This window comes from Pantherophis guttatus, chromosome 10 (assembly GCF_059756535.1).
Source record: "Pantherophis guttatus breed Tessera chromosome 10, ASM5975653v1, whole genome shotgun sequence".
In the NCBI taxonomy this organism is placed as follows: Eukaryota; Metazoa; Chordata; class Lepidosauria; order Squamata; family Colubridae; genus Pantherophis; species Pantherophis guttatus.
This window is the reverse complement of record NC_142072.1, coordinates 649,334-661,182: the sequence shown is the minus strand read 5'-3', so window position 1 is coordinate 661,182 and position 11,849 is coordinate 649,334. Positions and strand designations below refer to the sequence as shown.

The window sequence follows — 11,849 nt, the reverse complement described above, 5'->3', positions numbered from 1 at the left end:
GGCTCCATTTGGACACCGGCTGTGCAATTCCTATCAACCTATGCTCCAAAGCACCCAAAGGCAGAAGCAACAGATGGAAACTGATTAGGGAGAGAAGTAACCTGAAACTAAGGAGAAATTTCCTGACAGTGAGAACAATTAACTAGTGGAATGGCTTGCCACCAGAAGTTGTGGGTGCTCCATCACTGGAGGTTTTCAAGAAGAGACTAGACAGCCATTTGTCTGAAATGGTATAGGGTTTCCTGCCTGAGCAGGGGATGGACCAGAAGACCTCCAAGGTCCCTTCCAACTCCAGCTATGCCAGTTGAGGAATTCTGGGAATTGACGTCCACAAGTCTTAAAAGTTGCCCAATTTGGGGACCCCTGACCTATAACAACTGCCAATGGTGATGGAAATCATGTAGCACCTGTGCCCACTAGCCTTCCTTGGTTCACCCCAGGACTGGGAAGACCCTGATGCAAAACCCCCTCGATCCTGGGGGGATTCTGGCACAGCCCCTCACTCAGTGTACCTACTCCTCAGTGTGGTGGTTGGGAAAGTACAGGAGGGGAAAATATAATAAGTGCCACTTGGATCTCCTGGAGGAAAACCAAGATTAAAGGAACAAGCCCACAACAATCCATCTTTGACAAATTGCATCATGATCAGGGGTCTTCAACCTTGGCAACTTTAAGCCTGGCGGACTTCAACTCCCAGAATTCAGAAAATTCAGAATTCAGCAAAGCTGGCTGGCTGGCTGGGGAATTCTGGGAGTTAAAGTCTGCCAGGCTTAAAGTTGCCAAGGTTGGAGACCCTTCATCATGAGGACCAAACTCTCTGATGCTGGGAAGGATGGAAAGAAAGAGAAGACCATGATCGGCTGCCAAATGGAGGGACCCAGTTACAGGGGTGATGGGGACATGGTTGGGAGACCTGAAGAGGGAAGGTTGGGGAGAGGTTCTTTGTATGTGGTCAGTAGTAGTTTAAAATAATTTGGCCTATGGATCAGTCTCCATCCAGCTGGGCTGGGAGTGTGGCCAGCAGAGGGAGCCCAAAGATCACAACACCTCAACCACAACTGGAAACTGTAGGCAGTCCTCCATTTATGGCCACAATTGAGCCCAATTTCTGTTGCTAAGAGAGACGGTTGTTATGAGTTTTTGCTCCCTTTTATGACCTTTCTTGCCACAGTTGTTAGGTGAATCACTGCAATTAAGTTAGTAACATGGTTGTTAAGTGAATCTGGCTCCTCCATTGACTTTGCTTGTCAGAAGGTCGCAAAAGGGGATCACATGGCCTCAGGACACTGCAACTGTCCTAAGTACATGCTGGTTGCCAAGTGTCTGGATTTTGATCATGTGACCATGAGGATGCTGCAATGATCATGTAAAAATCAATCATTAAGTCACTTATTTCAGTGCCGTAACTTCAAGCAATCACTAAATGAACTGTTGTACGTTGAAGACTACCTGTAGGTAGTCAGGAATTAAAGTAAGCAGGGGGCAGCACTAAGTGACTCTGGGGCGGGAGATCTGCAGGGACACCAAGGGCCATAGGCCAGACTGGCCAGGATGCAGCAGTCCCAGCAGGAGGCAGTGGAGGCAACAGCCAGCCACTTCTCAAGTGCTGCTAAGTCATGAGAAGCTGGTGCTCTCTTTCCTTCTCTATACAAGGATGGCTTATTCACCTTTCAGGTTTTCACTGCTAAGTGGAGCCTACATATGCAACAAGACTCTACCTCAACAATCCCAGGAGATAAAATTTTAGCAGAAGACACCACCAGATAATAAACATGCTTGTTTTTAACAGGACTGACAAAGACTATATGGATCCTGGGGTGACACCAGAGAGTCCCCTGCAAGGGCCTCTCATCAACTTCACCCAAGCCCACCACCCAGGACACCGAGGGTGACGGCAACGGGCGATCGGGTCTCAATGTGGAGAAAGCCAGGCAGATCTACGGCTTGAGATCTTTTATTGCATCTCATTTTTTTCTTTACATGAATTTGAAAAAATAGATCATATATTCATCATAAAAAGTGCATCTTTTTCAAAGCTGTGTTTATTTGCTATTTTGCTGACCAGTTAAGTGCAGGACAGGAGGGCCAAAGCAGGGGCCAAACTTCGCCTTCCTCTACTGGCCCTCAGATTGCTTCATCAAATACATCACAAAAAAATATTACAGCACAAAGGGGTAAATAACAATAATTAAAAATAAAAATATTCCCCCAACCCCGGCAAGGATCTGTTTTGTTTTCTTTTGTTTTTTTAAAAAAGCTGGTTAAATAAAAGTCCATAGGTTAAAAAAATAAAATAATAAAAAAAACCGCACAACATCCAAAGCTTGGTCACAAGAAAAAGTTTTGGAAACATTCTGTATAGCATCATGGCGAGCTCTGGGGAGCCAAGAAGCAGCACAGCAGCTTTCTCAGTCCAGAAACACACTCGAGGGGAGGTTAACCAGAGGCACAGAACAGAGCAGGCTGCACAAAACACCCCACAAATGCAGAGTAGCTGAGGACCCCCAGCACAAAATGGAAAGCAGCCCTGGGGGGGAGGCTCAGAAGGGCTGATGCTCTCAAAGAAGGTGCACTTGGCACAGCTTGGGTCGGGGGGGGGGAAGAGGCCTCAGGGTGGGGCAAGAAAGCCCCCTGGCCAGGAAAACCAGGTCTGGAAAAGCAGCAGTGTGATTAGGCCAGAGGTGGGGGAGGCAGTGAGCAATTGAAGCGGTCACACTCCAAACTACCAGTCTAAAGCAGCAGAGACGGACCCCTTTCGGACCGCTGGGCAGCCCAGAAGCCTGGCCTGAGAGCAGAGGGGCAGCAGCTGACCGTCCTAAGTGGGAGAATGCAATGAGTTTGAGGTCCAGCTGGCCAAGGTCAGGAAGCAGAAACCTAGTTCCCAACTGCAGGGAAAGCAGTCACTTGCAGAGGTCCCTTCACAGTATTTGTCACCCAGACCCACCCCACCCCCCATCCCTCCTGGAAGCCAGTCAAAGAAACCGAGCAAGGGAGGTGGCCAAAGGGAAGTGGATCCCTTCCAGGGAATGCAGAAAGTCCACTAGTCAAGCCTGCTGGGTGGATGGACTCACTGGAAGCACCGCCTGGGCCTGGCAGGGAGTGGCCAGCCAGCCCACCTACAACAGCAGTGGAAGAAAAATCTCAGCTGCTTTGGGGGTTTTTTGCAGGTCCCATTTTCCTTTGGCTTCTCAAAAGTTTCCTCCCAGATAAAGTGTTTTTTGTATCACCCATCATTCCCATTTCCAAAACTGGAAACTGAAATAGATCTTTAAAAATCAACACTGACTTGATGGCACAATTAATTTGCTTGGTTGAAGGTTTCAGGGAGAGTTGAATGCCCACCAAAGAAATATCACCCTGACCTCAAAGAATCCAATGCCCAAGAGCAGCCTTACAATTTGCAGAAGTCCACGGGCGATTAAAAAGCAAGGCTGCAACAGTTTGGCCCACTTTAATATGACAAAAGCTTTCAGCAGGAATGTGCCCAAATAATCCATAAAAGGTCTGCCCTGATTGGCCATTTAATGTGGAATTTTCATCCTAGAGGAAGCAGATCCTGTAGAATTGTAGCCTGAGAGATCCAACACTCAGGATGCGAAGCTGACTAGCAAAAGCGATAAAGTGCCTGTTTTAAAACCATGCAGTTAACACATTCACAAAGCCACCACAACACATGAGCTGGGTGGGGGCAGCACAGGGAGGGCCTTCCCCCTTAAGTTTTCCTCTCTGCAGGGCAGCCCCTTGGCACAGCCCTCATTGACAGAAACAGTGATGAAGTGTGGAGGGAAACGGCATCGTCCAGATCCACCAAGCGTCCCAATTCAGTAGAAGGCAAATCCTGTTTCCAGGAGAAAAGGTGGGCTGGGCGCTCTCTGGGTAGGGGGATCCAACTCACAGCCCAGAAACATCCTCCTTTCTCCTCTCGATGTGGGAATCGGCCGAGGAGAGGGCCAAAGGACAACCATTGGCTCCACCGTGTGCTGTACCCCCAAGGAGGGAATGAGAACGCATCGCAAGGGCTAGAGGCGGTGGCTGCAGTTGCAGCAGAGCGGGTTAGAGGCTCCCAGGTGGTAGCGGTGTGCCCAGGCGCATTGGGGCTCCGGCCCCCTTCGCCCAGCCCAGCATTGGCAGGGGTGGGTGGGCTGGCTGGCTAGACCCAAAGGCGCAAGTTGTGGGTTTGAGTGTCACAAAGCAAGGAGCGAGGGAGAGTTCAGAGAGTCCGGGGAGTGGTCGCTGCTGCCGTTCCGCTGGTGGCTGGCTCCGCAGGTGGCTCCCTCTGGGTAGGTGAACACAAACGAAGACGTATAGGAAGGGTTAACCGGGTACGGGTCGGTCAGCTCTTCACCATGGCTAAAGTAAGAACTAGAAAACGCTACCTCCGCCGGGGCCAGGGCTGTGGCCGGGAGTCCGCCCAGGGCCTGTTGGTAATGCAGGGGCACTGAGGAGTAGGAGGCCGAGGGCCCAAAGGGGTCCTCCTTGACCGGCATGGCCAGGGCGCTGACCTCTGCCGAGGGGCCGGGCTGCCCGCTCAGTTCCGTGATGTCCTGGTAGGGGATTTTGCAGCTGCCCTTGTGAGCCACGAGGACAAATTCCAGCCGCTCCCGTTCCTTCTGCAGCTCCGCAATCTCCGACTCCAGCTCAGCTTTCTCTTCCTCCAGCTGATCCGTCTCCTGGGGAAGAGGCAGCACCAGGTCAGGCTGGGCTGGAGCAGCCAGGAACCAGGGAGGCAAGCAAGTCGGCCCAGAGCAGCGCCTCCTTCTTGCCCATTTCGTCTCCTCCTTCCAGGCCCATTGGAGACTCAGCTCAAGGGAAGCGTTAATTGTTGGGATCCTTCCTCACCGTCCCCCTCCCTCCCCCTACCTTCCAGGTTCCCCCCTGCTTTAAGGTGCAGGGACTGGGCTGGGGTCTTTCCAAGGGGAAGGCCTTTGGTCTCCCGGGGGTCCTTATTTGTGGATTTGGAGGGGGCGTGGCTTGCTGGAGCAGACGCCACCAAATCTTAGTGAGGGTGGCAGAGAAAGCTTCTTCCTTCTCCTTTTCCCAAATGGCCCATGAGCACAGGAGAAGGAAAAGGTCCAAGGGGACCCCTTCCTCAGCCACCCCCAGGTGGGCCGCTAGAAGACCCAGAGCGGTACCCCAGCAGCATCTCCCCCTGGAGCATTCCACTTCAGAGGACTGGTGGAGCAGCATCACCCCCAAACTTTCAGAAAACTCTGCAAAGTGTGGTCAGAAAAGTCAAGGTGACATCGGCATCAGCACAGTGGAAGCTCTGCCAGCTTTCTAGGAGCTGCAATGGCAGCTTTGGGGCTGCATCCTTGACTTTTTGACTGCACCATGCAGACACCCCTGCCCCCTTGAAATAAAAGAATGAATGATTCTAATGCAAAGTGAAACATCCTCCTCCTAAGGACGAGGCCCGCAATAAATTATAATAAATCCTCTCAAGATAAGGTAACTCAAGGCCAGGGGTCTATCCTGACAACTGGCTCCTTGCTTAAGGAAGGTCCAAATGGCCAAAGCCTTTGACTTAGGAGTCGGAATCTATGCAGCCACCACAGGGACAAGATACCAGATTCCCTCCTGGGGGCTTTATAAGGCCAGAACAAGGATAACACTAACTCACCCCCCTATTTGCACTAAAACTCACCGCTTGAAGCCGGTCAGTCAGTTCTCGACGTCGATTCCGGCACTTGGCAGCCGCCAGCTTGTTCCTCTCCCTGCGGACCCGGCGCTTCTCTTCCTCCTCGGGGGTCAGCTGTGCGAGCAGAAAGGAGAGGCAGATCAGGCATCGGCTGCCATTGTAAGGCCAGAGGCTTCCCAGGACTCCTGGCACTTTCTTGCAACTGGGGGGCAAATTAAAAGCACCCCCAAAACACGGATGGGAAGATGAAACTGTGTCATCATCCTTTATGACAGATAGATGGGGAGGGGGAGGCAGGGAGGGGGGACAGAAATGTCCAAGCAAGGAACAAACCAAACAGCCGGCCAGTCTGCCTGTTGGAACACTTTGGCTTTTGAAGATCTTTAAAGCAAATTTATTCCAACCCCAATTCAGGCTTCATGGGTTGTTTTATGATTAAGGCTGTTTTTTATCATGTTGGTTTATTCCTAGGCTTGCTTTTTGTAACCTTCATGCCTTGTAAGCCACTCAGAGTCTTTTAGGCATGGTGGGCTATAAAACCTCTAAATTAAATAAATCGGCACAGTGTATTTCTAAACTGATAAGGCTCTAAACTGGGGCATAAAATGTTTTTTTTTTCCATGAAATTCAAGAGCGTCTGTGGGCCTTACAACAGGGGTCTCCAACCTTGGCAACTTTAAGACTTGTGGACCAACTCCCAGAGTTCCCCAGCCAGTGCATGCTGGGAGTTGAAGTCCATAAGTCTTAAAAGTTGCCAAGGTTGGAGGCGCCTGCCTTATGACACACATCTACTCCTCAAGGCATGTCAAATCAAGATAATATAGCCGCAAGTAGCTCGACCAATGTTGGTTACTGCAGCATTTGATTCAATGTCACCAGAACTAGCTTCTGTTTGGCCTCAAATTTGGACGCAGCAGAACTAGTCCTCTGGATTTCCTGGTCTCCCAAAGTAGCATCTGAAGCTATAAAAGACCATCAAGATGATTTTTGGGAACCTTCAAACTCATTGCCCCAGGAAGATCCATTTTTTAGATTGTTTTAATTTTTCAAAAAATGAATGGGAGCTTAGCAAACTGCAGAGCACACGCTGCTGTCCTAACCCCTGTTTTCCTCCCAAGACCTTCTTAGAAAACAGAATTGGGGAAGGAGGCTGCCTGTCAGCTGCTCTATTTTTCTTGAGGCGAACATGTGTTTTTGTGACCGGGGCACTCCGCACAATTCCCATTTTGTAAGAACACTCACAATGGATTTTCAATGGTGAATAGACTGTTGATAATCTTCTAGCTATATTAAGTCCTCCCCACAAGGCATCCCAACTTCCAAGGAGACAATTTGGAAACGGGGAATCTCTTCTGGGAGATTCCAACACGCCAGATATCAAACTTTAGCAAGCAAAGAGAACCGAGTTCATGATCTCCTGGCCGAGGAAGGAAAAGCAGCTCACCGTTTCTTCCCGTGTTCTTCGGGGCCGGGCCCTGCTGGACCGAGGCGGAGTGGTCGCAGCCACAGGGACAGTCGAAGGGCCAGCCGCATAGGCACCCATTCCTGGGGCAGCGTAACTGGGGCCGGGCAAGTCATAGGGGTCCACTGGGGGTGGATGTGGCCCCGAAGGCTGCTGCTGCTGCTGCTGCTGCTGCTGCTGCTGTTGAGACTGAGCCATTGAGGAAATCAAGGTGGGCTGCACCAGCCACTGGAGGTCTTGGCTTGTGGATATAGCGGTCACTGTTGGCACAAAAGATCCGGGCATTTCCCCAAGGCCGCTGCACTCCTGGAGGAAAGTGAAGGGGTCAGGTGCTCATTATGGGGGTCTGCTTTGGAGAACAGGGAGCACTTCCCTGGCTGCACCGCACCCCCCTCCAAGGCGGTTCCACAGGCATCCCACGGCCAAAGCAGCTCCCATTTGCACTGCTCCTGTGTCCAGCATGCAGGACCCCATACCCGGGGAGGGAAGGCACCAGCCAGAAGGGACTGGTATGTCGCCCTAGGCACCGGCTGGGCAGGCTGGACCCCAGAGACACCCCCTCTACAGCCGCACCCTCATCCAGGGAGCCCCGCAGACCAGAGCTGAGCGCTGACTCTCGAAGCCAAAAGCCGGCTCTATCAAGCCATGGCCGGGAACTTAATTTAATTAATTGTGGGGTTTAAACTGAATTTTAACTGTTAATTTTAATCATATTTATTATTGTTGTTTTATTGTGATTTTATTGCTGTGAGCCGCCCCGAGTCCTTCGGGAGAAGGGGGGCATATAAATTTTAATAAACTTAAACTTAAACTGGGGCTCATTCGGACTCCGAGGGCGGGGGCTTCACTTTGGCCAGCCAAGATCAGCCCGCAGGGAGGCAAGAGCCTCCGCGGCCGAGCTGGGAGGAGGGCAGCCCGGCGGGCTCCGTTCCCCAGACCCGGGGGATCCCCAAGGTCCCCCGAGCCGGGCAGCCCGGGGACAGCCGCGCTCTCGCGCAGGGCTGCACCTCGAGACCCATCATCCACAGCGGGCAAGTGGTCCGGCGCCGGGGGGGGAGGCGAGCCAAACAGCCACCCCTCGGGCGCCCCCCGGGCAGGGCCGGCATGGCAGCCCCGCAAAAGCCTCCCGCCCGCGCAAGGACCATCTCGGGCAGCCCTGCGATCTCAGCTGGTAGAAGGACAGGTCGGAGGGGGCGCGGCTGGAGAGCCGCTCGACCAATCCGAGCGGCCCCCGGCCTTGCCCCTCCCCCTAGCAACGGGGGAGGGCCAGCTTTCCAAAATAACCCGCGCGCCTCGGGGAGGAGGAGGGGGAGGAAAACGCGCCGTACGTGCCTCACGTCAGCACGGAGCGTTCCAGTACGTCATGCGTTACGCACAACCCCGCCCCCCTTTCTCGCTCGCGTTCTCGCCTCTCCTCCAGCGCGCGTGCGTGGAGGGAAGGGGAAAAGAATTGAAAGGGGACGATGAGGAGGACTTGGGGGCAGAGGGTGGCGACCCCCTTTGCAACGCCTCGGACGGCGACCGGATGCCGGGAGAAAGACGCTTCGTCCGCACCGCGATGGGCAATGGGGGGGGGAAGCGAGCGGACCCCCCAAATCTGGCCGGGGGAGGGGCAGGGGAGCGAAGGAAAGACGGGGGTCGCAAAGACCCCCCGGGATCGGACCACCCGCGCTATTCCCGCCCTCCAGGGAGACCCCCCCCAAGACCCGCAGCCGGGCGCCCCTGTCTCTTACCTGCGAGGAGGCGGCAGCGGCGGCGGTGGGGCTCCCGAAGGAGTCCACCGAGGAGAGGTACTGGGACTCGGCCGAGGGGGACGAGCTGCACCGGGAGGTGGAGTCGTAGTCTCCGGGGAAGCCCTGATACATCTCCCTCGGGGGCGCAGGCAGGAAGCCGCGGCCGCGCGGGGGTCGCCTGGAAGCCAAGATGAGGGGCAAGCGGGGCCAGGCAGCGGGCGAGCGGCCGGCCGAGAGTGCCGCCGCCGCCGCCGCCGCCGCCGCCGCGAGGTCGGGCTGGCGAAGTTGCCTCCAAGCGGGGCCGGCTGGCCGCTCCTTCTTCCTCCCCCTCCGGCTGTCAGTGCCTGGGGGGGAGACGGCGGGCGCCCTGAGCGGCGAGAGGCTCGCCCGGTCCTAGATCCACGTGTTGCAGCGGCTGGGCACCGCCGGTGGAAGCGTCCGCTCAAGTCCGGGAGGAGCGCTCCTGGCTCCGATTCTGCAGCGCCTGCAAAGCCCGGCGCCTCGGCTCAGATGGCGGCGGCCACGGGGATGCGGGCGAAAAGGGGAGTCCACCGCCGGCGTCCCTCGCAGCTCCGTCTCCGTCGCGGGTCAAAATCTTATGAATGAAGCGCGGTCGACAGTGTGGCTTATTTATACAAGGAAGGGGGCGGGTCCCTGCTCACGTCACCAGGAAAAGACCCTTTGGGGTCGCCGAAACCGGGCTCCGGGCCCGTCTCCGCGCCCCAAACTCGAGCGGTTGCGTTCTCCGGTCCCTGCGGCTCCTCCAGCCCAAGAAGGTCTCTCGGCGGCCCCGGCAAGGGGGTCTTTTTCAAGCGCTAAAGCAGGGGATCCCTCGCTCCGCCCCCGGGTGTTCCTGTGTGACGCAATTAACCATATTTGGTCTTGTGCTGTGTTTGTTTGGTATCCTTAGCAATACGTCAGAGGGAATCCCTTTCTGCTAAGCCGCGCTGCGGCGGCCGCACCAGCCGCGCTGATCCGCCCCCTGAGCGCGCGCGGCTTTTGTTGGGTATTAATAGAAACTTTTACTATATTCTAGAAACGGCATGAAGGCTCCGCGGCGGGCAGGGAAGGAGCACAGAGGGAAAGCTTTCTCTGGCCGCCGCGGCCAAGCGCTGCACGGCTCGAGAGGCGAATCCCTCGGCTGGGCACCGAGCGGGCGCCCTTCTCCGCCCCGATCCCCCCCCTCCGCAGTCAGGGGCAGGAGTAAATCCTGTACCCCGTCCCCGGCAGGGCCCTTAATGTGGGGAGCTCGCCGCCCCGGGATGGAAGGAGGGCGGCCTTTCCGCCAAAGACAGCCTGAAAGGATTTCGACGGGTCCTTTGTACGTCTGACACAGCGGCTTCCCTGTCCACGCCCAGCCCACAGTTGGGGGCTCAAAGCTTTCATCCCCACCGTCGTGAAGCGGGGAAGTTTCCAGGTGCGGCTCGGTTTATGACCCACATTCCCACAGCCGCAGCAAGGACGACTGGCACCTTGACGCTGAAAGTGATTGGCCAACGCACGAAAATGTGCTGTATTTTATTCTGCCTAGCCTGCTAAGCCAAGAAGAGTTAATGTTTCAAGGAGGGGTTTTTGAAGGGCTGGAAACCCCCTCCCTGCCATCATCATCATCATCATCATCATCATCATCATCATCATCATCATCATCATTTTACATCCTCCAACGATACCTTAACAGTTCCTAGGTCCTTAGTTAGGACTCAAGCTGCTGAGCTATTAACCAGCCTCAAAGGCTGTGAATCTCACTAAAGATTTAATAATAATAATAATAATAATAATAATAATAATAATAATAATAACAACAACAACAACAACAACTTTATTGTCATTATATGTGCATATACAGTATTACCCATACAACGAAATTCACTTAACACCCAAAGACCAGGTCCAACACACATAATAATCCCCAAACGCCCCCCCACCACCACAATTCCCCACCCCTAAACCACCCAAACATCCACACAACAGACCAAGTAATGCTGTCCAACAGCTCACTGATGGTGGGCCTTCAGTTCATGGTTGAGTGCAATTATAGCTCTGGGATAAAAACTATTCAGAAAACGTGTGGTCTGAGTTTTAATTGTTCTGTATCTTCTGCCAGAAGGCAACAGTCCAAAAAGATTGTAAGCAGGATGGGAAGAGTCTCTGAGAATGTTATGCAACTTTCTCAAACAGTGAGATTCAAAGATGTCGTCCAGGGCCAGTAGCTGGAGTCCAATGATATTCTGGGCAGTTTTAATGATTCTCTGTAGAATATGCCTTGCACATATTCCAGTTTGGTGGACCCTGTTTGAGGAGGGAGGGATTAGACCCAAAGGCAGGAACTTTATTTCGCTATGTGTCTATACACAACCCCTCCCTTACCTGACCTTTCTGGAGCTTAGCTAAGACATCACACCCTCCTCCACTTCCAAGAGAGCCAGCCTGGTCTCGCCTGTGGCTGGGGTGTCACGGGGTATGTGCATTACCCAGTCTGGAGTCAGGCAGAATGGAGCAATCAAGAAACCTTCGAATCTCAGGGACTGAGGAGGGACTAAACAGGGAGAAAATTGTTTCTTAGTTTGTTTATTAAATTAATTTGCTGCCCATCTTACTACAAGGCAACTCTGGGCTGCTCAGAAAACATTTCAATACAGTGAAATACGAAGGGAGAAGCTATGTTGAAAGAGGTACATGCAACCGTCTTATCCATGTTTAGCTAACTCACAGCTCACTCAAAGCCTTGGATTTGCAGAACTTGCTGACCCCTCACCTACTTCTTTTGCACAGAGTGTGGTTCAGAGTGCCATGTGAACTCAACCACAGAAAGGCAGACTCTGACTGCAGAGCTCAATAAAAGGGAAACCACCTTTCCCAGGCAAGGAGTCCCCGCACAGAGGAAGGGATCGCCTGAGGAAGGCCCCACCCTTTGCTTGGGAAAGGCTCAGCCATCCTTCCTCCTGGGTGAAAGGCCTGGAGGTTCCCCCCCACAGCAATATATCACACACTGATAGGTAGGATGATTTATGATGTG

General features: G+C 53.6%; 1 protein-coding gene across 2 annotated transcripts; it reads right to left on the bottom strand.

The window, feature by feature from the left end:
- Positions 1-1,938: 1,938 nt before the first annotated feature.
- FOSB (FosB proto-oncogene, AP-1 transcription factor subunit) lies at positions 1,939-9,614 on the bottom strand. Of its 2 annotated transcripts, XM_034438266.2 has the most exons (5): positions 8,834-9,437; positions 7,083-7,406; positions 5,645-5,752; positions 4,377-4,670; positions 1,939-4,276 (listed from the first exon to the last, which is right to left on the bottom strand). In XM_034438266.2, the coding sequence occupies exons 1-5, from the start codon at positions 8,963-8,965 to the stop codon at positions 4,211-4,213; spliced, it is 924 nt and encodes a 307-aa protein (XP_034294157.1). In that variant the 5' UTR covers positions 8,966-9,437; the 3' UTR covers positions 1,939-4,210. The 2 variants fall into 2 exon arrangements, with proteins under 2 accessions (XP_034294157.1, XP_034294156.1); XM_034438265.2 differs by having other exon boundaries at positions 1,939-4,670; positions 8,834-9,614.
- Positions 9,615-11,849: the final 2,235 nt, after the last annotated feature.